General features: G+C 39.8%; 1 protein-coding gene across 1 annotated transcript in view; it reads left to right on the forward strand.

The window, feature by feature from the left end:
* Window positions 1-24,421, forward strand: part of LOC131560121 (BMP/retinoic acid-inducible neural-specific protein 3) — a 199,023-nt gene that overhangs the window by 15,523 nt on the left and 159,079 nt on the right. The window contains exon 2 of the mRNA XM_058808788.1: window positions 2,625-2,910. Within this exon, the coding sequence (XP_058664771.1) occupies window positions 2,675-2,910 (236 nt within the window). The 5' untranslated portion in view covers window positions 2,625-2,674. The remainder of the gene's footprint in view (window positions 1-2,624; window positions 2,911-24,421) is intronic.

Genomic DNA, 24,421 nt, shown 5'->3' on the forward strand with positions numbered 1-24,421 from the left:
TGATTTTTCTCTCCTTATTTCTCTCCTGTATATTTATGCTCCTTTGGAATATACCTCCATAGATATTTAAAACAAGGAGATCTTTAAACCAAGATTATTTTCTTCAGTGCCTGCAGAGGTCCTCTGCAGGTGTTTTGCCAGTGTTTAATTTATGGCACACCATGAGGTGCAGCATTAAGCCAAAAATAAACTCCTGGCTCTTCCACTATTCCTTTCCAAGTTCTGGTTTAGTCTAGTGTTAGGAAGATGCTACATATACACAGTAATTAATTTCCCAATCCTAATATTATCATTTTGAATTCAAAAGGGACTCAATTAGTCATCATTACAGTTTAACAGCCTGAAACACTTTAGTGTTAATAAGTAACTGAAAAAGCAAACTCCTATCTCTTCTCATTTAATCAAGTATGGGAATTTTTCAATGGAAAAGTTAGAAATTTTAATACAGCACTAGGTATGGAAATTGAAATGTTCATGACATACTTTCTGTAGCTTCATATAATGTCAAAAATTATGACCAGCATCTTCCCTGTCTGTGCTAATGATGATGGAAGGGAATGAATATGCTGTGCAATATATTTTTCCCTGATTAATGATCAAAAGAGACAAAAGCATTTGTGGATTTTCACTCTGTCATGATGTAAAGGCTGGTCTGGCCTGTCTGAAAGTGACAGGAATGTTTTCTTCATTTATACTGATCTATTTTTAACAGGAAACGGCAACCAAATGATCCTTATGGCTTTTATGGGCCAGTAGAGCAATCTATTGCATTTCAGTTTTGCTTCAAATCTGTGCAGACTGTCTCATACAGTGGGAGCAAGGTTATGCAGTGGAGTAATCTAAAATACATGAATTTGAAGGGGAAAAAAACCCCAAAACACCACCAGCCTAGGAATACGATACTCAAACTTCAATATGCAGACTCTTTTTACATGGAAGTGATGGCTTGGGAGCATAAATAAAAGTTTGAGAGGTCTCTGTTGTAGACTCCTGGAATTTAATTTCAAAAGGATTTATAAAATTAATGCAATCTGTGTTTTATGGCCAGAAACAACAGCATGGCTGTAACTGTTTATGGTTATAATTCAGTGTCTTGGTACATGCTCAGCGTGAAATATGAGCAGGGTCTTTCTTTATACATTTATTGTTTGCAGAATCATGTCCAAATCATGTTACAAACAATTACACCACATAAAGCCTGAGTATTTATCTGGTTGTATAGAGAGGTTATTATATTCTTCAGCTGTAAATTCCTGTTGGTTCACAAGAACCTCTGTGCTCTCCTGGAGGCAGTCAGCTTCCTGTAGGCTCTTGAGAATATTAATATCTCACATATATGCACAGAGCAAATTTATTCAGTGACACAATTTTCATTATAATGGATGGGGGTGTTCAGTTGCAGGACTGTTCTGTTGGAAATATCCATCTTTTAGGGTTCACTTACAGACCAGTTTACTGATAGGAAGGAAAAATTTCCCACCAAGTTCCAAAAACCCTAGCAAAGGTGAAAATGTCATGATGAGTGCTGATTTGAGTGAATGTAAATCCAGCATTTTATTCCCTGTAAACTCATCAGCTAGAAAAATTAAAGCTCTCACATTCATGTATTTTAATTCATTCTGTGCTGTTTCAACTTAGACTGAAAACTGGAAGTGAATTCTTCTATAAATTTAGGAATCAACATGACCTTTTTCATCTCTGAAAGCCTCATGATCATGCATAGATGCTTCAATTAAATCTCTGCAGGATATTAGAAATATTAGCCCATTCCACAGGTATGGGTCTGAGGTACAGAGGGAAGCTGTGGCTTGTCTTCACTGAGCTCCTACATGATGCAATCAATACTTGATCTGTGACAGGACACAAAAAAAAATTGTTTAGGCACCATTTTTACGTGCTAAAAAAAAGTGTTTCTAGGCTGATCCACTGAGTTGAAGCAATTTGGACTGAAAGTAAAATGCTGCTGTTAGGGATACCCAAAATTTCAGCATCTGGAGTTGGTGTAAGTCACTTGAGCTCAGCACTGTGGGCAGCTCCAGAACTCTTGGTCAGGGCAGTCACTCTGTCCAGTGATGCTGCTTTGGACAGAGGAACTGTCTCTGTTAACCACATTTTGCAGTGAAGACAAACCACCATGCAATTTTCCCAAGAGAAAGCAGTGTGGGTCTTCTGAATCTCACTTATTTTCTGTCCAATGTGTTAACTGTGAGCTTATGTATTGACATTGCTGAATGGTTTTGTACTAGTGTACATCATGATTATGTACAGACATTGCTGAATGATTTTTGTACTGCTGCTAACAGTCAAGAACCTGATGTTGCATATTTTTCATTAATGACTAGCATGAATGGGAAAAACCCCCAACAATCCCTCCCCTGATGATTTGTGAAGGTTTCCCTTCAACAGTAAATATTATCACTGATGATGTTAATGAAGACATTAGTTTCACAGCATTTGAAATACTGAAACACTCCACTGTTAACTAGCCTAGTGGGGTTTATGCTAATGTAAAATATAATAAAGTGGAGGCCACTATCTCTTTAAGCTGAAAGAAAGGAAACTTGTTTCTACTTCCAAGGGATGCCTAGTGTGTGCTTATCTAATTGACTGTGTATTTTGTCTAGGTGTTGAGGGAAAGCTAAGAGAATGAAGGCTCTAAGTCCCCAGTGGAAGCATGATATGGCGATGCAGTGCTGGTGCTGAATTGTTCTCTCTGATGGCTCTATGGGAGTGGATAGCACTGAGTCTTCATTGCTGGGTTTTAGCAGTTGCTGCTGTCTCGGATCAGCATGCCACAAGCCCCTTCGACTGGCTCCTCTCTGATAAGGGACCCTTCCATCGCTCACAGGAATACACTGATTTTGTGGACAGAAGTCGACAGGGATTTAGCACAAGATACAAGATTTACAGGTATGAAGCAAAGGGAAAGCAATTACACAGATGCCATCCTTAGAAGTTGTAAATTATCAATAAGGATTTCCTTTAAGGGAAAGGTTCAGTTGTGGGAACAAATCTATAGACACCAAATTCATTGCTGAAATATATGCAAGGCCACTGTGTATTATGGGAATGCTGCTTGTGTTGTATCTGTTTTGTTTGAAGAACTTTTGATAATTGATTATGTTGTTCTGAAAAACTTTGTTGTTTACTGCCTACCTCTACTGTGTCCTAGTGATATGGTCAAAAATGTGCTAGGGATTCAAACACCACCTTTGGTTGCAGAGGGATCACCTTTGATCGTGCATCAATTGCTTTCTGTGTGGCTCATCAGGACTTAAGCTGAGGTTTTAAGAATGAAATTGTGGCTCTGCATATACTGCTAAAAGAACAGACTTCATGGTACAAAGGAGGGCATTTCAAAAGTGACTCAAAAATGTTTAATGTTGGTTTATGCCATTTAATGTTTATCTATGCCATTGCTTTGAAAAGGGGTGTTTGCTTCTCTGAGGAATCGAGTGATAAGAGCCACTGTGAATTTTAACAGAGGTTGCAGGTAGTTTGGTCCATCACAAATCTCAGCATTAGGCTGGCCCAAAGTAAAGAAAAATAAAAGGAAGACTTCAAAAGTATAGGTCTGCTTGAGGATTTGGGCTTTGCTGTGGAATTGCTTCAATGAAATGTTTGTAACCTGTAAGTCTCTATTTTGAGACAGCACTGGTGAAATATCTCCTCAATCATGTGCAATGGGTGTAACTCAATAGCATCCAATATTATCAAGCATCCAATATTATATGGGCAGGAAAAGGGGAGCTCAGTCTAATATGAGTGACCTAATGGCAAATAGACTGAAGGACAAATGAGAGACCAGGAGAGATTAAAGACTGGGAAAATAAATCTATAAGCAGAGAGACTTTTTACTTCAAATTGTGATGAATTCCTCCCAACAGCCAAAAGCAAGTGGGGCAGCAGGGCAATACAGGACAGATTTTCAGCTCCCTTAATAACTGTCCATACTACAAACACAGACCATGTTGGTATGGGAAGACACACACTGATTTCACTGAAAAGCACAGAAGAGGTTGTATTATTCCCTAGTCCTTTAGAAGAAGGTAAGAGTGCTATATGTCTATATGTATATTATATTTAATTCAGTGTCCAGTAGCCTGTGACAAAAGTGCGGGCCTCAGCATGTAAAGATTTTATTTTTAAGGAGTTGGCTTTATTTTCCTTTCCCAAATACATGCAGTAGAGGGCACTCTGTCGCAGGTCAATTTTGCAGTGGGCTCCTTTGCGATCTACAGAGAAATTAAACCCATTTTGAAAATAAAGTGTGATTTGGAAATATGCTTGATGAAGTGGCTTGTCTTAACAGAACAGCATTGCCCAATATTTACTGCATTTTAAAAGCCAGCTGTCAGGACCAATAATGTAAAGCCAATAATGCAGAGACTGAGGCAGCATATTTTATTCCCATTATTCTGTATTAGTCAAAACTGAACCAAAATTATCTTGCTAAAACATGAAAGATGGAATTGTATTTCATTTGAGCTCTTACAATCAGGTCCTTGAGAATTTTCTTCCTCTCAGCCATCATTACAGCAACATTGTTAAGTTTCACAGATCTGTAATCACACTGCTAATATTTATTTGGGTTTGTGCATAGGTTTCAATTGACTTTAATTTACACAATCCCACAGAAAATGTTTCTCAGCTTTAGTTCCATTCTCTGCCTATTCCAGGAAGCCAAAAGAGCCACAAGCTGTACTTTTTTGATTCAACCTCCAAAAACAAATCTTATTGTAAAGTTTCCCTGTAAAATATGGTCCCATTAGTGAGCAGTGCAGAACACCGTGACCTTGTTAGAAGCCGTACACTGTAAATTTACTCTCTGTTGCTTCTTTAGGACTTGGAGCCTTATTGTCTGTTCATTCCCTCACCTGTCTTTTACCTAATGGAAAGGATCCCTCAGGGCCAGGTCCTTATTTGAAGGGAGAGGTAAGGAGGAGGAAAGCCCCTGCCTGCAGGGACTCAGCTGAATTAACCAGGGAGAAAGGTGCTAACAGAGCCCCTCCAGTCCCTGAGCCCTTAGTTCAGCCCTTGAACCACACACCTGAGACCTGAAATTTAAAGGTTAAGGATGAAGGAAAGTCTTCTTCCTTGATTTTAAATCCATGCCAGCTCAAAATCTATGTGGTGAAGAATGAGTGAGATGTGTAGGGTGAGGGACTCCAGGGGATTGTGTCCCATCTGAACCCTTCCTGGCAGGATGTTGGTAGCACAGTGGGGTCAGACAGAAAATGACTGAGGACCCCTTTTCTTTTTTAATGGCACAAATGTGGCAAGAGGCTGCAGGTTACCTAAAGGAATGCTTGTCTTCTAAAAGGGGCTGGCTCCAGAAGAACCAACAGGGCTCTGAGCATTAGCAGCTCACCTCCTGGGTCTCCAGGCTGACCCAAGAGATGACCAATTGTATCTCTCTGCCAAAACCCATCAAGTCCTGCTGCCCATGGGAACCAACTTAGGAAGAACAACCTCACACTGGGACTGTTTGTCTACAACTAGCAGAAATGAAACAGCCTTAATAAAAATAACATAAAGCCAGCAGTGAGTTGCCCATATTCCATGTCATAGTTCAAGGTGTGTAGCAGGAGATTTCAGCATGAGATTGCTGTCTGATTTTTGCTTTCCAACAGTGGAACAATTATTCAGTGACTAGAATGGTATTTTCATTTCCCCTCCATTTGCAGTCTCAGGAGAGGCGGTAATGATGTGGAAAAAAATTAAATCTTGATGGAATCTGTAATATCACAAGATTTTATTTCATTCCCTCATTAAAAACATTCTCTATTTTAATCAAAATCATATTAAAAAGCAGAGAATACATGTTATTCTGCTCTTGGTTATATTAAGTAATGCATTTTCCTGTAAATACCAAAGTTACAGGTGCAAAGGCCTTTGTCTTGTACCATTGTTTGACACTGGTTTAAATGGGGTCGAGGTCATGCACTGCAAGCCCATGAAAGATACAGAATAATTAAAATCAGATAATAGGACAGAGAAATTGGAAAAGCACCCAGTAGAGAGAACAACAAAGAATATTAAAATGGAATTTACTCGAAGGATACATTGTCATTATTTTTCAGCTATTGAGTAAAACAATGTTGTGCTAATTCTTTTATTTCTGTCACTTGTGTGGCAGGAGACAGACTGATTTTAAAGTTTAATTTCACATGTGGCAATTGTTTTTAATGATACTCAGTAGGCTTACTTTTTTCAGTTCTTATTTTACATAACCTGTTTCCATTTAAAATTAATGCAGTCAGACTTTTAGGCTAAAATAAGAAAATTGATCACTCAATTTTCTGTTTTCGTGAAATCACTGATTGGTTGTGTTGGAAGGGACCTTAAAGATCCCTCAGATCCCATGGACAAGGACACCTTTCACAATCCCAGGGTGCTCCAAGCCTTGTTCAACCTGGCCTTGGACACTTCCAGGGATCCAGGGGCAGCCACAGCTTCTCTGAGCACCCTGTGCCAGGGCCTCACCACCCTCACAGGGAAAAATATCCAATGTACATTTACCCTTTTTCAGCTTAAAGCTCCCTGTTTGCATGCTAATAAGGCAAAAAGCAACTGCTTTGTATCCACACCCTGTGGTCACTCTAAACAAGTGTTCATCTGACCATGAATCTGTTATAAATTATTGGGATGAAGCCTAGGATTTGCACCAAGGAACACACTGATTAACTGAGCCCAATTTCTAATAGGAGGTCTTTATCAGATTTTTTTTAAGCATAAAAGTTACATTTTTTCTGATCTCCATGAATGGCTTTTGTAGCATCAAACAATCATGTGATAAAACCAACTAGTGCATCAATTGTGGGAATGTACCAGCAGAAAAATAATCTGCCACCCATGTTTTATTCTATAAATTAAGGTTCAGTTATGTTCATGGGCAAACAAGCTGGCTCTCTCCAAGGCCAGGAGTATTCAGTGTTACAGAACAGAGTGGAAAGAGACAAATAAATATGAAATAAGTTTTAATCTGATATTGCAGAACACTAAATAATATACAACTGGTTATCAACATTGTAATAAGTTGGAAATTGTGGGCTGGTTGTTTTGATTATGTGATTATTATGGCAGTGCTCTATTCCCTGTAATGCTTCAAAGGAAATACCCTCCTGCAGGAAATTTAATAATTGGCACAGTTTTTGGTGGTATTCTTTATCACTGATCTATGAAGAAAACCACCAAGAAGGCACCTGGATGGCTGCTGAAAACCCCTAAAGCCATGGGAATGCTCTGTCAACATTTCATGGAAGGTGGCTCCAGCAGTTAGCATCAAGAAGTATTTTGGCAAGGAAAACCAAGTTTATAATTCGTTATTTAATACACAAAAGGAGTGCTGTGCCTCTTATGTAAATCAGCTACCCAGACAAAGGAATTTAAATCCAAACAGAAATGAGACAGAGAGGTTACCAGGATGGAAAGAGTGATTGTGAAATTATGCAAAGAACTTACATTGTATCAGAAGAGGTAATTTCTACAGAGATAGGGAAGTATTCAACCTATCAAATAAGGTCTTGAGGAAATCTCCTCAGGGATAGTGTGGAGTTTTGTTGAAGCAAAATGATTTAAAACCTGAAACAGATGTGAAAAATCAGGGGAAGAAAGAGCCTCACTCTTTCTTTTAAGGTGGAAATACTTAACAATATTTAGAGGGGGAAAAACAGAGTTGAAAGAGGATACAATTCCTGCCAACAGAATACATATTATAAAGTAAGATGAGCTATCTAAACCAAAAGCCATTACTGTCTCAAAACTGAATTGGTATAAACTGGCTATGAATAAATTTAGGTTGGTTCTTGAGAAAAGGTTCCTAATCATTAAAGTAATTCTGGGACATACAAAGTTACAGAACCCTAGGAGGAAAGGGTTTTATGATGTGATGCAGATACAAGTGGATGAAGTTTTAGTGACCATTGACATCCTTTGGGGCAACTACACCTAACAAGTGCCCAGTATTGCTCTGCAAAATGTTAAAGAAAGGAATCCCTTGAAGCAGTGAGTTGCCCTTGGCAGCCTGGCATTCATGTAGCTTGAGAAGATTCCCTTAGAGGTTGTTTTAAAAGTGATTGTGTTCATCAACAGCTACAAAAATAGAAGCATTTGAAGATAATGCTATCAACTTAAAGATAAGAACACAATGGGTTCCTCTCCTGTGTTCTGAATCCTCTGAACCCATAGGGCAAAGTGAGCAAGACTCAAGACTGTAACAGGGCGCTCACTAATATGTTTCAACTCCTGTGTGTGAACCTAAATAGGGCCAACATTAGTCAATCTGGAATAACATTTCCTTGTGCTCTTCCTGAGAGTGATTTGAACTGATTAATCTGGAATTTCAAAGTGTGGAGAAGAACTAACAAAGGTCTTCCAAAAGTGGGTTTCAATACAGGTGTTTTAATGGGAATAACAGGAAAACCAGAAATCTCTGCCTTTTCCAGCAATTGGCTCGATCAGTAAATAGCTTCTGGTCTGTGTTGTAATTGGTTCCTTTAGGGATTATTCCATTCAACTTGGTGGATAAAATGTACAGAAATCAGGTGAATCATCATCAGAATATTTGCAAAAGTCTAGATTTGAGAATGCACTAAATCCTCTTTAGAATTTCAGGGGCTCACAGGCTGGTAAGAGGGAAGAGCTTGAAGAGAGTTTTAGGGATTTTGAGTTGATACATTTCCACTAGAAATATAATATTTGTAGCCCAGTACATTGTTAAGAATGTCTGGATATGAAAAACATCAAAGAGTTTGATTTTGGATTGTGATACAACAGCCTCTCTTATTCTAGATAGCTGGACATAGAAAAACATGGCACCAGTTAAATAACTGGTGTGGTGAAACTGCTTGAATAAGCGCATGCCTGAGCAAAATTAAAACTTTAGATGACCATATTTCCAGGTCTAGAAATACCTGGATAACATCCTCCAAAATCATTGAATTTCCACCCCTTTGTTCCAAATGCAAACCCCTTTCATAGGAAAGAATTTTTTGTTTAATTTTAGAGCCTAAAACATACCAGGCCATGATGTTTTACAATTAGCAATTCCTGTTATCAAGATTATATAATATCAATATGATATTAGTTTCTTTCTCTTTATCCAGGGAATTCTCTGGAGGGTACGTGCTTGTGAAAAGGTGGAAATAAGAGAAAATTTAAACTGAGAAGCCATGCATACATAACAGAAAAGTTTAGAACATGTTTTCAGATGAATTATAACCAGAACCTAGTTTAGTTTAGCCAGAATATTAACGGATTGACAAGTCCCTAGACTGGAGGTTCACAAAGGTGAAGGAGGGTTTGGCTGTCTCCAATATCACTGGGGCAAACAGGGGACTCCAAAGATGGATATCAGAGACAAGAAAGATGGAGAAGATAAAGACTGGACGCTTGTTTAGGTCTGCGCTCACAATCCCAGTTGTGTAAGGGGTCTGCCATGCATGGATAAATGACATTTCCATGGGCAACAATGAAAAAGCCTGAGATCTGGTGGGTACTTGTGTCCCAGGAAAAGGGCAGACAGAAATAAGGGCTCAGACATGGACAGGAATCTAGGGGCATAGAATATAAGAAAATAAAGGTAGTATAGAAAGTAATCTTACCCCTAATGAGTTGCAGCTGGGCTAATTATTAAAGATTAGGAGGAGACCTGACTTTAAAGACCACAGCTGTAACCAATAAGAAGAAGGGTGCTATGAAAGAGTGGGTTGGGTGGTTGAGGGGGAGCTGCAGTTTGTTGGCTACTGAGAAAAGAGCTGGAGCTTCGAGGAGCTGCCTAGGAGAACCATCAAGGAGGTATAAAACACTTGCAATAGGGAGACAATAATATGGAACTTTTGCAATATAATCACAACAAGCCAGGCAGTTCTGATTCCCAAAATGACCCCATTTTTCCAGCTCTCTGACATCTCTAAACTAGCATGGCAGAGAAGTCATGTGCTGCTGGTGAAGGAAAGCACTTTTTAGTCAGGAACAAAGAAGAAATCAAGCTCATTTTTGAGACTGCTCCACAATATCAGCCCACGTTTGGAGGCCTTGGATAAAAGGCCCTGTCCCTGGAAGTGTCCAAGGCCAGGTTTGACAGGGTTTGGAGCAGCCTGGGATTGTGGAAGGTGTCCCTGCCCATGGCAGGGGGCTGAATAAGATGGACTTTAAGTGCCCCTCCAAACCAAACCATTTTTGTGAGTCTCTGAAAGCATGACAGCCCATGGAGGCACAGTGTTTTTTTTAAGTGATTCTGGCTTCCTACAGGGTCTGCAGAACATTCAGTTATTTATCAAGAGAGTTATTGAGAGTCATTCAATTATTGAAGACTTTATTGATCAGAGAGCCCAATTCTACAGATCCCAAAGGCCTGGGACCAGACTCAGACCTACCCCATATCCCCTCACTCCACACAATGTCACCCTCCTGGGTTTCAGAGGAAGGGTGGAGTTCCTCTTGATGAGCTGGGGCAGCACTGGGCAGGGTGCTGGGGAGCAGTGCTGGCTGTGCCAGGAGGATTAGGAGTGTTCTCAGGAGTCAGCTTGACAAGAACATGAGCATGTTTCAGCTTGGCAACAAAGGAGATTATTGATGCCAAGATTGCCTTCTGTATATCTTTTTTTCATAATACACTGCAGGAGTCTGTGTTTTGACAATCTCTCTTTGTATTTCTCCCTATTTGTTCTGTGTATTTAATCAAAGATCCTAAAGAAACTCAAATGGCAAGAGAAGAGCAAATCTTATTTTTTGTAAACATTATTATAATCTATTTCCAGAATATACTCTCTTTCAAAATCTAATATTTAAAGATAATTATTAGATCAAACCTCCTACTGATATGTTTCCCAAGAACAAAGAACATTTATTTAGAGAATATGGTGTGTCATCATTTCAGTTAGTGAGTTCATGAATCATTTAAGTTGCCCTAAAAAAATTAGTATAATAGAGGCTGTAACTTAATGGTTTCATGCAATCACTGAAGTAGTGTAAAAGCTGTTTAACACTAATAACAGATACATTCTTCAGTCAGCAGGGTAGTCTGACAGGATTTTGCACATGAAATCAGGTCATTTTCATTAATTCTTTGAAGACATTTTGTTAGTTTGGTCTTTGTTCTTTCATTGCCCTTCCTTTTCATCTTTGTTTCAGTATCCCTGCTGGTACTATCAGTGATGTTCAAGATGTAGAGGATATCAAACGCTGATGACTTTCATAAAGGAGAAAACAATTACTAAGATTTCTTTTAGTTACTGAAGAAAAAAAGGATTTAATTTTTTTTATTACTTGAAGCAAATCCTCTGTGCTTTTGTTTGAACCGCCATGTTGCTGTTTTCTCTTACTGCTAGGGCAGTAGCTGTCTCCAAACAGAATGGCTTTCAGGTTTTTCTTTTTGACTATATGTTAAGTCTATATGGGTGGCACTTTGTACCTTATGCAGAGAAAAATGACTGAGTGGTACGGAAACCTTCTCGGTATAAAAAGCCAGTGATATTGATTGGGGTGTGTGATTCTTTGTATAGAAAGGCATTTGTGCCTTTTCCATGCAGGAAAAAGAACAACTGACACTGAATGTGCTCACTCAAGAATTTTTGTCATTTTCTTCTACTATCATTAAGTTAAGGCTGTGGTCAATATCTCTGAATCCAAATCTTACTTGTCTTGTAGCTCGGATTGATTCATTCTACAGGTTTTCACAGTATTATGCTGGTTGTGAATTTTTTTTTTTTGTAGCTACAGTTTCATTCCAGCAGAGACCCTTGTGAAGAAAAGCAATACTTCAAAATAATGTCTTGTTGCTCGATTCTGCCTAGAATCCCAATATGATTGTTATGGATAACAGTGTTCTTAAGGTCATTAATGGCTCTGTATCTCAATTCATCTTCTGATACTCTCAATTTCTACTTTATTTATGCAGCTTGAGAAGAGAAGATATTGTTACTGACCAGACAATTTGATATATACAGAGCTATGAAAAATGCACACACAGATCCCATCAGCAATTTAGAAGTTGTGTATGCAGGTCTCACATGCATCCATTCTATCCAAGAGATAGAAACTGGCTTTGAGGAGTGAATGCTAATTTCTTGAGGGAAAAGCACATATAGAGGTTTTGATTTTATAAGTGACATAATTTAAAATCAAAACAGAACAGACACTACCAAATATTCAGAAAAAAAGCAGAATCTGAGTACTGAGGAAATGTAATTGATTAATCTAAAGTAAATATTTGTGTTTCAGCTAATTCTGAACTATTTCCTTACTGTTCTTGACTATAGTTAATATAGAATGGATTGGATGCTTTACTACGAACTGAAATACAATATCATCTTTGCTTCCTGATATATGTATGCTCTAATAATAGAAATTAAACGAAGATATTGGTTTGTTATCAAGTCACATCTAATTGCATTTTATTTAGCTGCATCTTTAGCCATTTACAGAAAATACTGGGTACTGATAATGATGATGATGGCTAAACCTTGCACAGCATAAGCAGTCTGATAACCTGCATTAACAAACAGAACATGGCATTTTGTCTGCATTTCATGTATTTCCCATGCAAAATAAATTTTAAAAATAATTAATAAGTTCAAGTGATTAAAGCAGAATACATTAGATTCAAGCAAACAAGCAAGAGACTGATTATTTTCAGAGATGCTTCAGTTTCAAGACTCTCAGGAATCTCAGGCCTCCCTTGAAGTGGAGAAGCAGGGGAGCTCACAGCCCTGCAGGGTAATTAGTCAAAAGCCTACTAGCCAAGGGTGTGTTGAAGATGAAGGCTGGAAACCAGTGCCTGCACCTAACAGGAATAAAGCTCTTCTTCCTCCTCCTCACCTCCTCAGAATCTGACAAGCAGGGGTGCACCAGGCATGAGGCTCTGGAACTAGAAGTCCAGACAACTGATGAGGTGGGCAGAAGTCCTTCTATCATTGTGAGACCACCTAAAAGTTAAAAACTTAAAAACCTAAAACCTTCTGTGGGACTACCACCACCTGTGCCCTAAAAACACCTGGATGAACTTTTGGAGCTTTTTGGAACTGGTGCTGTGAGAGCCAGCTTGGAAAGATGCCCTCCTGGATCTCCTGTGTGTCTGCAGCTGGGATTTTGTGAGCAGAGTGAAGCTTGGGGCCATCCTGGCCGCAGCAAACATGGAGTTTTTGAGTTTAAAATCTCTGGTGGCAGGAGGAAAAATGCCAGCAAAACCTCAGCTCTGGCCATGAGGAGAGCAACCTCAGGCTGATCAGGGGACTAGTGAGCAAGGTCCCCTGGAAAAATGTTTTAAAGGTGCTGGGGCCCATCAGCACTGGTCAGTTTTGCTGGTCAGCAATTCCCACATGCTGGAAATCAAACAGAAGAGGTGGAAGACCTGCTTGGCTGAACAAGGAACTTGTCTTGGAAATAAGGCTAAAAAGGAATGTGTGGAAGCAGTCAGATGATGTGGGTAGAATACAGAGATGCTTCTTTCCATTGTGGGGAGAAAATCTGTGCAGCTAAAGCTCAGCTGAAATTGAGGTTGCTGGAACTGTGGAGGAAAATTAAAAGCGTTTTTTCAAATAGATTAATGGCAAATGGCAGAGTAAAAATACCTTGGGCACATGCCAGGATGAGGATGGTCACCTCACAAAGTGGGACAGAGACAAGGTGGAGGTGTTAAATGCTTTCTCTCCCTCTGTCTTCAGCATGGGTGATGGACCCAGAGAGTTTCACTGCTGTGAGCTGGAGGACTCTGCCTATGAGAATGATCAACTCCAGTCTATTCGGAACTTGTGAGGCATCTCCTGCTCCAGTTGGATCCCTACAAATCTATGGGGCCTGGTGGGCTTCATCCAACAATACTCAAAAAGCTGCTGAAGTCATCGCAAAATTTTGCAAGACCATTTTTGAGCAGTCTTGGAAATCCAGAGAGGTCCCAGCTACCTGAAATCTGGCAAGTGTTCTGCTTTCTGCTGATATTTAAGAAGGACAAGAAGGAGGACTCTGGAAACTATAGTCCTGTCAGCCGCTCTCCAGGGCCTAGTACAATTATGGAGAAGGTTATTCTGGGAGGTATTGAAAAACGCCTGGTGGACAACACAGTCATTGGTCACAGCCAGCACAGCTTCATGAGGGGAAAGTCCTGCTTATCAAACCTGATTTCCTTTCATGATAAGGTGACCCACCTGACTGATCAAGGGAGGCCTGTTGACGTAACATTTTTGGATTTCAGTAAACTTTCCAGACTTTATTCAAGGATCCTTCTGGACAAAATGTCCATCCCACAGCTGGATAAACATATCATGAGATGGGTGAGCATCTGGCTCACAGGTCAGGCACAAAAGGTGATAGTGACTGGGATGACATCAGACTGGCAACCTGTCACCAGTGGGGTTTCACAGGACTCCATCCTCAGCCCTGAGCTCTCCAATGTTTCCATTAACCACCTGGACATAGGACTGGAAGGGATACTCAGCAGATGATACAAAACTTGGGAGGAGCTGTTTGATTGCCCCAGAAAGGTGTTGCAGAAAGTCCTCAACAAATTAGAGAGATGGGCAATCACCAAACATGGACTTTAACAAGGAAGATGCTGCCCCTTGTGACTGTGTTCACAGGGGTATTAGGATGAGGCAAGATACAAGGATCTGACTCCATGTTTCAGAAGGCCGATTTATTATTTTAGTATATATATTATATTAAAACTATACTAAAAGAATAGAAGAAAGGATTTCATCAGAGGCTAGCTAAGAATAGAAAAAGAAAGAATGATAACCAAGGCTTGTGGCTCAGTCTCTCTGCCCAAGCCAGCTGGGCTGTGATTGGCCATTAATTAGAAACAATCAACATGGACTAATCACAGATCCACCTGTTGCATTCCACAGCAGCAGATAATCAATGTTTGCATTTTGTTCCTGAGGCCTCTCAGCTTCTCAAGAGGAAAAATCCTAAGGAAAAGATTTTTCATAAAAGATGTCTGTGACAGCCCCTGGAACAGGGTAACCTTGGCTCTGTGTATGGAGTGGGGAACAGGAGGCTGGAGAGCAACTGTGGGAAATACTCTGGGGGTCCTGGTCCATGGCAGATGGATCTGAGTCAGCAGAGCCCTGGTAGCTAGGAGGGACATCCCTGTCTTGGGGACACCATGCCCAGCACAGGGGATTGTCCCCCTCTGCTCTTGGGTGGCCTCACCTCGAGGGGTGGGGGCTGTTTTGGCTGCCACAACATAAAAAAATTATACTGAACTATTAGAGAGCATCCAAAGGAGGGCTTTCCTTGAGGGGAAGCTGGTCTGTTCACTTGGAGGAGACTGAGGGAGACCTCATGCAGCTACAACTTCGTTGTGAGGGGAAGAGGAGAGATGGATGCTGATCCTTGTCTCTTATAGCCAGGGACAAGACTCATGGGAGTGGCCTGAAGCTGTATCAGAGGAGGTTTAGGTTGAATATTAGGAAATAGTTCTTCTCTCTAGAGTGTGGTGAGCACTCAACAGTCTCCTCAGGGAATAGGCAGAGCCCCAGGGCTGCCAGAGCTCCAGGAAAACTTTCTCAGGGACAGGGTGGGATTGTTGGGGTGCCCTGTGCAGGGCCCAGAGCTGGACTCAAATATCCTTGTGGATTCCTTCCAAACTGGCAGATTCTGTGTTTCTGGTAGCAAATCAACAGGCTTGATAAATTAGAATAAGTGGAAAACATATAGACTATGGTTCTTGTCAATTTACTGATGGTCTAGAGCCCAAATATTGGTGCTTAGTGTGAGAATGAATCAGTGTGAATAAGAATTCATGTGTTTTTATATATTCATGAGTATATATTTCTGTACACAAGCGACAACGGATAGAACAAGAGGACACAGTCTCAAGTTGCGTCAAGCTAGATGTAAGTTAGAAGTAAGAAGGAAATACTTCACAGAAAGAGTGGTCAGAAACTGGAATCATTTACCCAGTGAGGTGGTAGAGGCATCATCCCTTGAAGAATTTAAAAAAAGACTGGATGTGGCACTTGCTGCCATGATCTAGCTGAACAGTTAGAACATCGGCTGGACTAGATGATCTTATAGGTCTCTTCCAGTCTTGAAAATTCTGTGATTCTGTGATATGCATGTGTATGAATGTAGAGATACATGCATAAATGTAAAGATAGATATAGATGAGTAAATAAGTTAATGATTCACATTTTTGCAGGGAGAAGAATACTGTTGTTTAGAAAGAAAAGCTTATATCCTCTGCAGTCTGGTGTCTGAATAGGAGCCTTTGGCCAAGGCCATTAATGAAGTTCGCTATGGACATTTGCTCATGAATCAGACATCCAGAAAAGATTTGTAACCCTGACTATGCCAAAAGGTCTTTCCTGATTAGATCCTTGTATTAAAATGCCTATGGCAGAAACATTCTGTCACATCTTGCTGCCTTTTCTCATGCTTTTGGTGAACTCTAGATTATGCCTAAAACTTGTCCGTTAAATTTTGGCTGTGGCTGTAGTAGAAGACTTCTGAGAATCTGTAACTGAAACACATTACCATGAAACTTCTTTTTCCTTTTCATTACCATGAAACTTATTTTTCATACAGGAGCTACCATGACTTTGCTCCATTTTTTTTCTCAGTCTTTGCATATGATTCTGGATATAGATAATGAAATTAGCCTTGACAAGGTACAGAAAAAAATAGGTATGTGTGTGACTACAGAAGCTCTTCATTTAAATCTCAGCTTTCTAGAGATTCCTTCTGTGATAATGTAATGGGAAATTCATATGCTATAGATTTTCCACCTGTACCTTCATTTCTAGGTCTGCCATGTGCTCATGTGTTGATGGTGTTCAGAGCTGTCAATATATGTTTGATAAACATTAGAGGTGGTGCACAATTCCAAACTTTCAAAGAATCTGAAAGGAGTTCTTGAGCTCTTCGCCTAGGACTGCTTTGTTCCTTAGATACCTTTGCCTTTACACATTTTAAGAAAATATATGTTTTTCTTTTTGTTGTTATGTTTTGTTTCAGGCCTTGTGTAGTGTCTGGAAGATATTTTTATTGTATTTGCCTTTGAAATATGATGTTCCTTTAAGTAGAACTATTTCTCACATGGATGACTTCAAAGGCACGTTTGTTTATTTAAGATTCTGCCTGATGAAGTAATGGTTATATCTATTTTTACTGCTGACTCCTTGGCCTGGGTGAGCACAAATGTGTGCTTGTTTACACATTCTGAAGTAGCAGCTCTGTGTGACTTGGGTATGTGTTTCCTTGGCACCCAAACCATGAAGAAGTCTTAGAAATCAATGTAATACATCAGACTCCCTGGCACTTGTTTTTTCAGAGAGACAAAAACAATCAAAACCACTAAATAAACAACCAAACTGTTCAATTTTTTAAGTGATGGTCATTTTCCCACTCTATGAGATTAGTAAAATGTCAATCACTTAAAAAGGAATTTTAACCATAGTAATTCATTGGAATTTAGAAGTAATTAAAAAGAAGTTTTAAACTTAAAAAGTTGCAAAGTAGGACATTAAATTGAAAGGAAAGTTCAGTCTTAGCTAAATGATCTGGAAGGTGCCCTACAACTTATAACTCAGAATCAAAACTGTCCCTGTGTTTTCTGCTTGCTGAATTAAATTGTCCTGCCACAAGGTTTGATAATCCCTTTTAGTCAATGCTGAAAAGGAAGAAAGGAGTGAAATTAATGACTTCACATTACAAATGCCCCAGGCAAAGACACTTGTGTTATTTGCCCTTTGGCTGTTACCAGGTCTTGAAAATCAGGAATCATTCTATCTCTGTAATAACATTATGCAAAACTGACATGACCTGTGAATTAGTCTTGTGGGATATTAAACTCTCTGTCTCAGATGAAGTAATCCACTTCTAGTTAAAGCAGGGGGGCTGAACTGACAAATTACAGAAATTTCTGGGTCTAGACTAGCATGAAATGTTATGTTGATCTTCATTGTAAGTTGACAGGCATACAGAGGGAAATATATAAAAGTATAAATGTGTCCACTGTGGACTTGATGCTGAGACTAATCCAGCAAAAGGATTAGGATTTGGGATTTATTTAACTCCTTTCTAATATAAAGAGTGATGATGTTTTTCTCACTGATAGCAAATGATGGAGTTTGGAATAGTACTATGGAGATTTAATTCCCATGCTGTGAAATGAGAAACAGTCATGCTCCTCACAGGCAGAAGGCAGAAGCTTTCACAACCAGGGTGTTCAAGGACTGTACATTTACTTTTTATGAGCTCAGCTATTACTGAGTGCAGTAGAAAATTTTGGGTCTTGGGTTTCTGTGGTTGAAATGGCTCCCGAGGTATTAGAGAGTCTCTTTTCTTAGCTCCACAACTGAAGAAGTCAAGATTCATTGGTTCTGCTTTTCAAGGTTGTTTATTTTCTCTTATCTGTTACATTCTTTCCCTGACCTGCTGAGATCTGTCAAGCAGGTCGGGTTGTGGCACAGTGACTGCCCTTGGGGTGGTGTTAGCTTTTTATACTAAGAACTGCGTGTACTTTATTTACAATAATTTCCCAATACCTATCACCTATGTTAGACAGTCTGTCTCTATTTTAAACCAATGCATAAGTGTCGCCATCACAGCAGAGGATGGAGGACAGGACACACCCAGATTCCTCCGTCTTGCCTTTTGAACCCCCATTCTAAATCCCCAAAATTCTACTTTCTCACCCTGTGACAAATTAACTATCATTCTACTGAAACTCTTGGGGCTTATAAATCTTCACACAAAGTTGGTAATTGTTTCCATGGGCTAAAATCAAAGGCACAGGTGTCTTTGACTCTGTGCCAAGGTCTCTGAGCTGCTTGCCAGGGTCTCGAGTCCTCCAGGTCAGCCAGAGCAATGTCCTGGGTTCCGACAGTGTTGGAGAGTAGGAGGGCCCTGCAGAGGGACCCAAACAGGCTGGATTGATGGGCCAACACCCGTGGTGTGAGGCTCAACAAGGCCAAGTGCCAGATGCCTGCGCTTTGTGCACAATAACCCCCTGCAGCTCCAGGCTGAAAGTCCCTGTTGGGAAAGGCTGTGGGGGTGCTGGGGACAGAACTTAAAAATGAGCCCAGATGGAGCAGAGGCCAATGGGCCCTGGGCTGTGCCAGCCCTGGTGTGGGCACGGGCCCAGGGCAGTGTCTGTGCCCTGTGCTGGCCTTGCTGAGGGACCTCGAGTGCTGTGTCCAGTTCTGGCCCTCGTGGCCAGAGAGACCTTGAGGGGCTGGAGCGTGTCCAGGAAAGGGAACAGAGCTGGGGAAGGGTCTGGAGCACCAGGAGGGGCTGAGGGAGCTGGGAAGGGGCTCGGCCTGGAGAAAAGGAGGCTGAGGGGGGACCCTGTGGCTCTGCACAGCTCCTGACAGGAGGGGACAGCCAGGGGGGCCAGGCTGTGCTGCCAGGAACAGGGACAGGAGGAGAGGGAATGGCCTCAGGCTGGGCCAGGGCAGGCTCAGGTTGGATATTTGGGAAAATTTCTCTCCTGAAATGGCATTCGGGCCCTGGCACAGGCTGCTCAGGGAAATAGTGGAGTGCTCATCCCTGGAGGTGTTCACAAGGTGTGTTGATGTGGCACTTGAGGACACGGTTTAGAGGTGAACATGGTGCTGAGTTGATGATTGGACTTGATAGCCTGAGAAGTCTTTTCCACCATCAGCAATTTTATGATTATTTGATTTCTCTTGGGTATTTCCAAGTTGGTTGAACACCATTTTCGTACCAAATAAAATTTTAAAGCATTTTTTTCACTGAAGTAATTTAGATAATTGTTTACTAAAGAAATACAACTTTGAGAATATGTGTGAGTATGTGTGTGCAGATTTTGGAACTAGTCTTCAGCCAGAGAGGATGTTAGACACAAACGCTGTGCTCCCTCTGAAGCAGTTTGTAGTAATTTCTGTTTTCAGCCATTTTTTTTAAAATACTGATAAGCTTAAATGAACAAAATAAATTTCTGGAAGAAAAGAATTGTCCATTATAAACACCTCCTTTATGTTGTTTTTTCGTAATGCTCATATCATGCTGGGTAAGTTTTATCAGGGTGGTGGTATTTGTGAAAGAATTATGTTTATTCTGTATCTCTTTGCACTCTGATGCCAGGTGTATTTGATGGTACAAGATGACTTTTTAAATTTCAGATCTGCCAAACACAAAGTAACGTATTGCTTGCTGTCTGTAAAGCAAATGGAGTTCGCCTTTGCCATTTTACTGCAGTGCTTGTTCCTACTTTTTAAATTATGTTTTATTTTCATTTTCCCCTGCGTTATGGCCATCCCGCAGTTGCAGCTTGCAATGGGAAAAGTGATTGAATATTACAGGATGGAAACTGTTCAGTTCTGCTTCTGCTGAACTGGAGAAGTTAGTGAGATGTGTCAGATGAATAGCATAAATTCTGATTTTCCAGTTATGTATTTAGCTGGTTTTGTAGGCTTGGTGCTAGTCAAGTGTGAAATATTCTTGTATATCACTGCTAAAGCACATGGCATTTTACATTTGCACATGCTTTGATTTCTTGGTAAAGTACTAATAAAGGTAGGGGAACAAAGCTGGCTCTGGTTTTTGTATTAGTCACTAATAGAAAGTGGCCCATATAATTTCTCCTATATGCTAAGCCACCTCTTGCTGTCAATATAGATACAGTTCACCAATCAGCAGCAATAAAAGCTCTTTAATTGTGTATTTTTGTTGCAAATATTTCTAAGTAAGTATGTCCGAAGTATAAAAAGCATAATTAAAATCTATAATTCAACTATCTGGGTCCATTGATAGAAATACAGCCTCATTTTAAATGAGCTTTAACAGTTTAATAGCTCTGTGCTTCAAAGAAAAGTAGATTAATACAAATAGCCTGCAAGGAAAGATAAAGGTTCAGATCTCAGCAATCTGTAAAACTTTGCATTTCTATGGAATCCAATTTCAGGCTGCACAAATACAGTTAAGAGGATGAGTAAACTTACTGCATAGCATATTTGGTTATCCTAACTATTGTTGCTCATTGAATTAAATTTGATCATTCTGCTGAAGTTCCATTTTTGCTTCATATTCCTCATGGTACAGATGTGTTCTGTGTTTGATGTTCTTTAAATGTCATTGAGGCTAATGCCATATCAATTAAATATGCTGTTTGAGTACTATTTTTTTTCCCCACTAGTCAATCACTGACATTTTCTATACAGCTTAGCATTTGCATTCTGAAACAGATTTTCAAAAGAACCTCAGATTTTCAAAAGACCAGACCTCGGTGTGACATTTGTTTATTTCGGTACCTAAGGAGAATTATTGCGGTGCTGAAGAAGATGGCTTACAAGTTTCACATTAACTGGGATGGTTCCACTGTCATTAGTGGAAAATTGTGTGAATAGTTGATTGTTTAATAAGATTTTACCTCCTGGTTAGGTTTAGTAGGTTCAAATCCTGATTGCAAAAACTTTGGGACAGAGAATGACGGAGGAATACAATAAATAACGGTGGGAGGCTGTAAAAATAAAATAAAAAAAATCTCAGTCTGACCGGAGGAATCATTGAGGATTTTGTGAATTAGAGGAGTTTAATACATGGGACTGAATTACTTACAGGAGGTGGCAAAGTACTGTGGATTTAATGATTAGGGAGCAGGAAAGGAGTTTGCGGAGCAACAGCATTGATACAGGGCAATGAAATTCTGAGGTACTTAAAAAGAAATGAGGAAAAATTTACAGGTGAGTAGTTCAGATAATAGATCTAATTGAACTCAAAAGATTTCTTGCTGCATTTTTTTGCATAATATTGGTTCAACTTCATTTTATATAGTTTGTCATCGTGCCTTAAGTAAATTTTGACACCAGTTTATGGCACTGAATGACACTATATCTTTCACCTAAACCCAAATTATTTTCTTGTATAATTTACTAAAATATTACTTTCTCTGTTGCTAATAATCAACTTTTGCTATAGAATTGGGAGATCCCATTCCCCTCCACCCTTCCTAGGGCTCTGAACCCTTGGTGCTGGCTTCTGACAGTGGCACTGACAGTCATGCTCTTGGTTTACTTGCAGAGATTTTTTCACCCCATGTCAGATGTGGAAGAAAGCAGAATTCCTATTCATTCTGGCCTCTAATGGCATACCCTACCTTTGAGCAGCTAGAATTGCAAACTAACAGTTCTTCAATGATATAAACTTTTATATCTCTGGGTTTTGTTGTTATATTACATACTACCTATTATAGGTATAACAGTTTGTACTTATTTTATTTAAAAAACCCCAATCCAACAACAAAAGCACTTCAGTTGTGTGGTGATGTGTTTATTTCCTTTCTTTTGGGAACTGTTATTTTTTTTCAAATATTCTGGACCAGTCAAGAAATATTTTGAAAAGGAGAAAAACATTTTGGCTGAAATTTTACTGTTATCTACTTGCCCAACCTGTGTTTCCTTTGCTTCCATGTTATAGGTGCATCTCACAAAAATTTTCTTCACTGGAAGGATTGTTAAGCATTGGAACAGGCTGCCCCAGGGAAGTGGTGGAGTGACCATCCCTGGAAGTGCTCAAAAAACATTAGATGTGGCACTTAGAGACGTGGTTTAGTGCTGGGCCTGTCTGTGTTATCCTAATGCATGGCTTCAATCATTTTAGAAGGCTTTTCCAACCTTAATTCTTCCATGATTCTGCAATTCTATGTTTTAGAAGCTGTGCTCTGTAATGCGTCCCATACCAAGGGGGTAGGGAGTATTCTGCATTAACAGTGCAGCAGAACAGAGGCAGGACAAAGCCATGCACCTCTTTCTACTTTACTTTCTATTTTTTAGAAGAAATCCCCATGTGCAAAAGAGGGATTAAAACCCCCCAAGAAAAATGACAGCTAAAAGACAGTGTAACAATCTTTCCTATATATTAGTCAATATGTGTTCAGATGGGGATTGTTTAGGCTTTGGGTTTTGCCAGATGGGTTCTAGAGCTGAGTTCAGCGGTGTTGGTTGTAGAGGGGACTATGGGTAGCCTGATTGGAGGTCTCACAGTAAAATTGCCTCATATGATATATTTTCTTCTTCTGCTTGGCTGTAATTGTCACTAAAAAGTCAATCTCTGTTCTTAGGCTGAGTGAAAATGAGCTGGGCTATTTCTTACTTGGATACTAATTTGTAAATTAGATTAGAGATGAATTTGCAGCACAGCTAAATAACTGGGTGCAAAAATGGCAAATTTGTGGGCTCCTAACACTGGAGCATAAGAATGTCTAAGGAAACCTGTCCTCCTCTGCACAGGATGTGTCTCATAAGGCCAGTGTGGGCCATAAGGAGAGTGCTCTGCCAACAAGCCATGCCTCATTAGCTGAGACCAATCTTAAAAGATCGATCTTGAGCTTTCTTACACTGAATTTTGCAGGTCAGAACTTTTGGGAAGAGCAGAACTGAAGTGTCCCAGACCTCTAAGGAAGTGTGAGGACAAACAATAGGTGTGTTTGATTTGTGTGAGATTGGTGCTGTGCTGGGGACTAACCAAGTCAAACAGAAATGTTGGTCAATTCAATCAAGCTTTAGAGGTGTAAATTTATTTTTTCAAGGTAAAGTTTATCTTGAAAAAGATGCTTTTTCTGTGTTTTTCTGCTGTTTATTGACAGGCTTTCATGGTTTTCTCTGTGAGAAGCATACTGACAGCTTCCTAATCACAATATTCTATAATGTACTTGTTCTGAAATTAATTTGCTAGTTTGAATGTGTACATGTATGTGTATCTGCATACACATACATACCATTTTCCATCATCCTCCCTTCACAGGGAGGGCTTTAGGTGGGCTTGGGAGCATCCTGCCTTCATATTTACTGTTACAGTGTCCTTGGGAAAATGTAAGAAAGTTCTGGACTTCTCTGAAATTAGCTGAATACTCAAAATATTCATGAATATCCTTTGTAGTAATCATGTGTGCAAGTATTAACATCATGTTTGTGTGTGCAGAGGGGTTTGAAGAGAACTAGTTTTGAGGAATGTTTTACATGATGTTAAACTAATGGCTTCATGCAATCACTATGAAAACATCAACATCTAGATGAAATGTTGGAACCCTGGTTGCTGGGACTTTTAGACTTTCTGTGCTGACAGGCACTGATCCCCCAGAGAACACTGCATTTGACCTGAGGCCATGGAGAAGGCTTCCAAAGTGGAATGATAATTTGGGATTGTAATTGACTGATAATTGGGATTATGGGTGTGTCCTTTGAATAGAAGTGTGTAATATCACATGGTAGAAAACTTAGTTTAAGGTTTTAGAATATAGCAATATATAAAAAATCAGATGGAGGTTTTAGGGCAGAGGCTTCACCTTCTTCTCCATGGATTTGGGTGGTTTTGTGTAATTGGATAAAAATTTCCCCATTGTGGGACACGGGTGGTTGGTTATTGGGTTAAAAATAAAAATAATTTAGATATTATTTCTTAATTGGACACTTTATCCTTAAAAAGCTTTGTAGAGAGAGAGGTACAGCTCCATTTT

The sequence above is a fragment of the Ammospiza caudacuta genome, chromosome 7 (genome assembly GCF_027887145.1).
Source record: "Ammospiza caudacuta isolate bAmmCau1 chromosome 7, bAmmCau1.pri, whole genome shotgun sequence".
NCBI lineage: Eukaryota > Metazoa > Chordata > Aves > Passeriformes > Passerellidae > Ammospiza > Ammospiza caudacuta.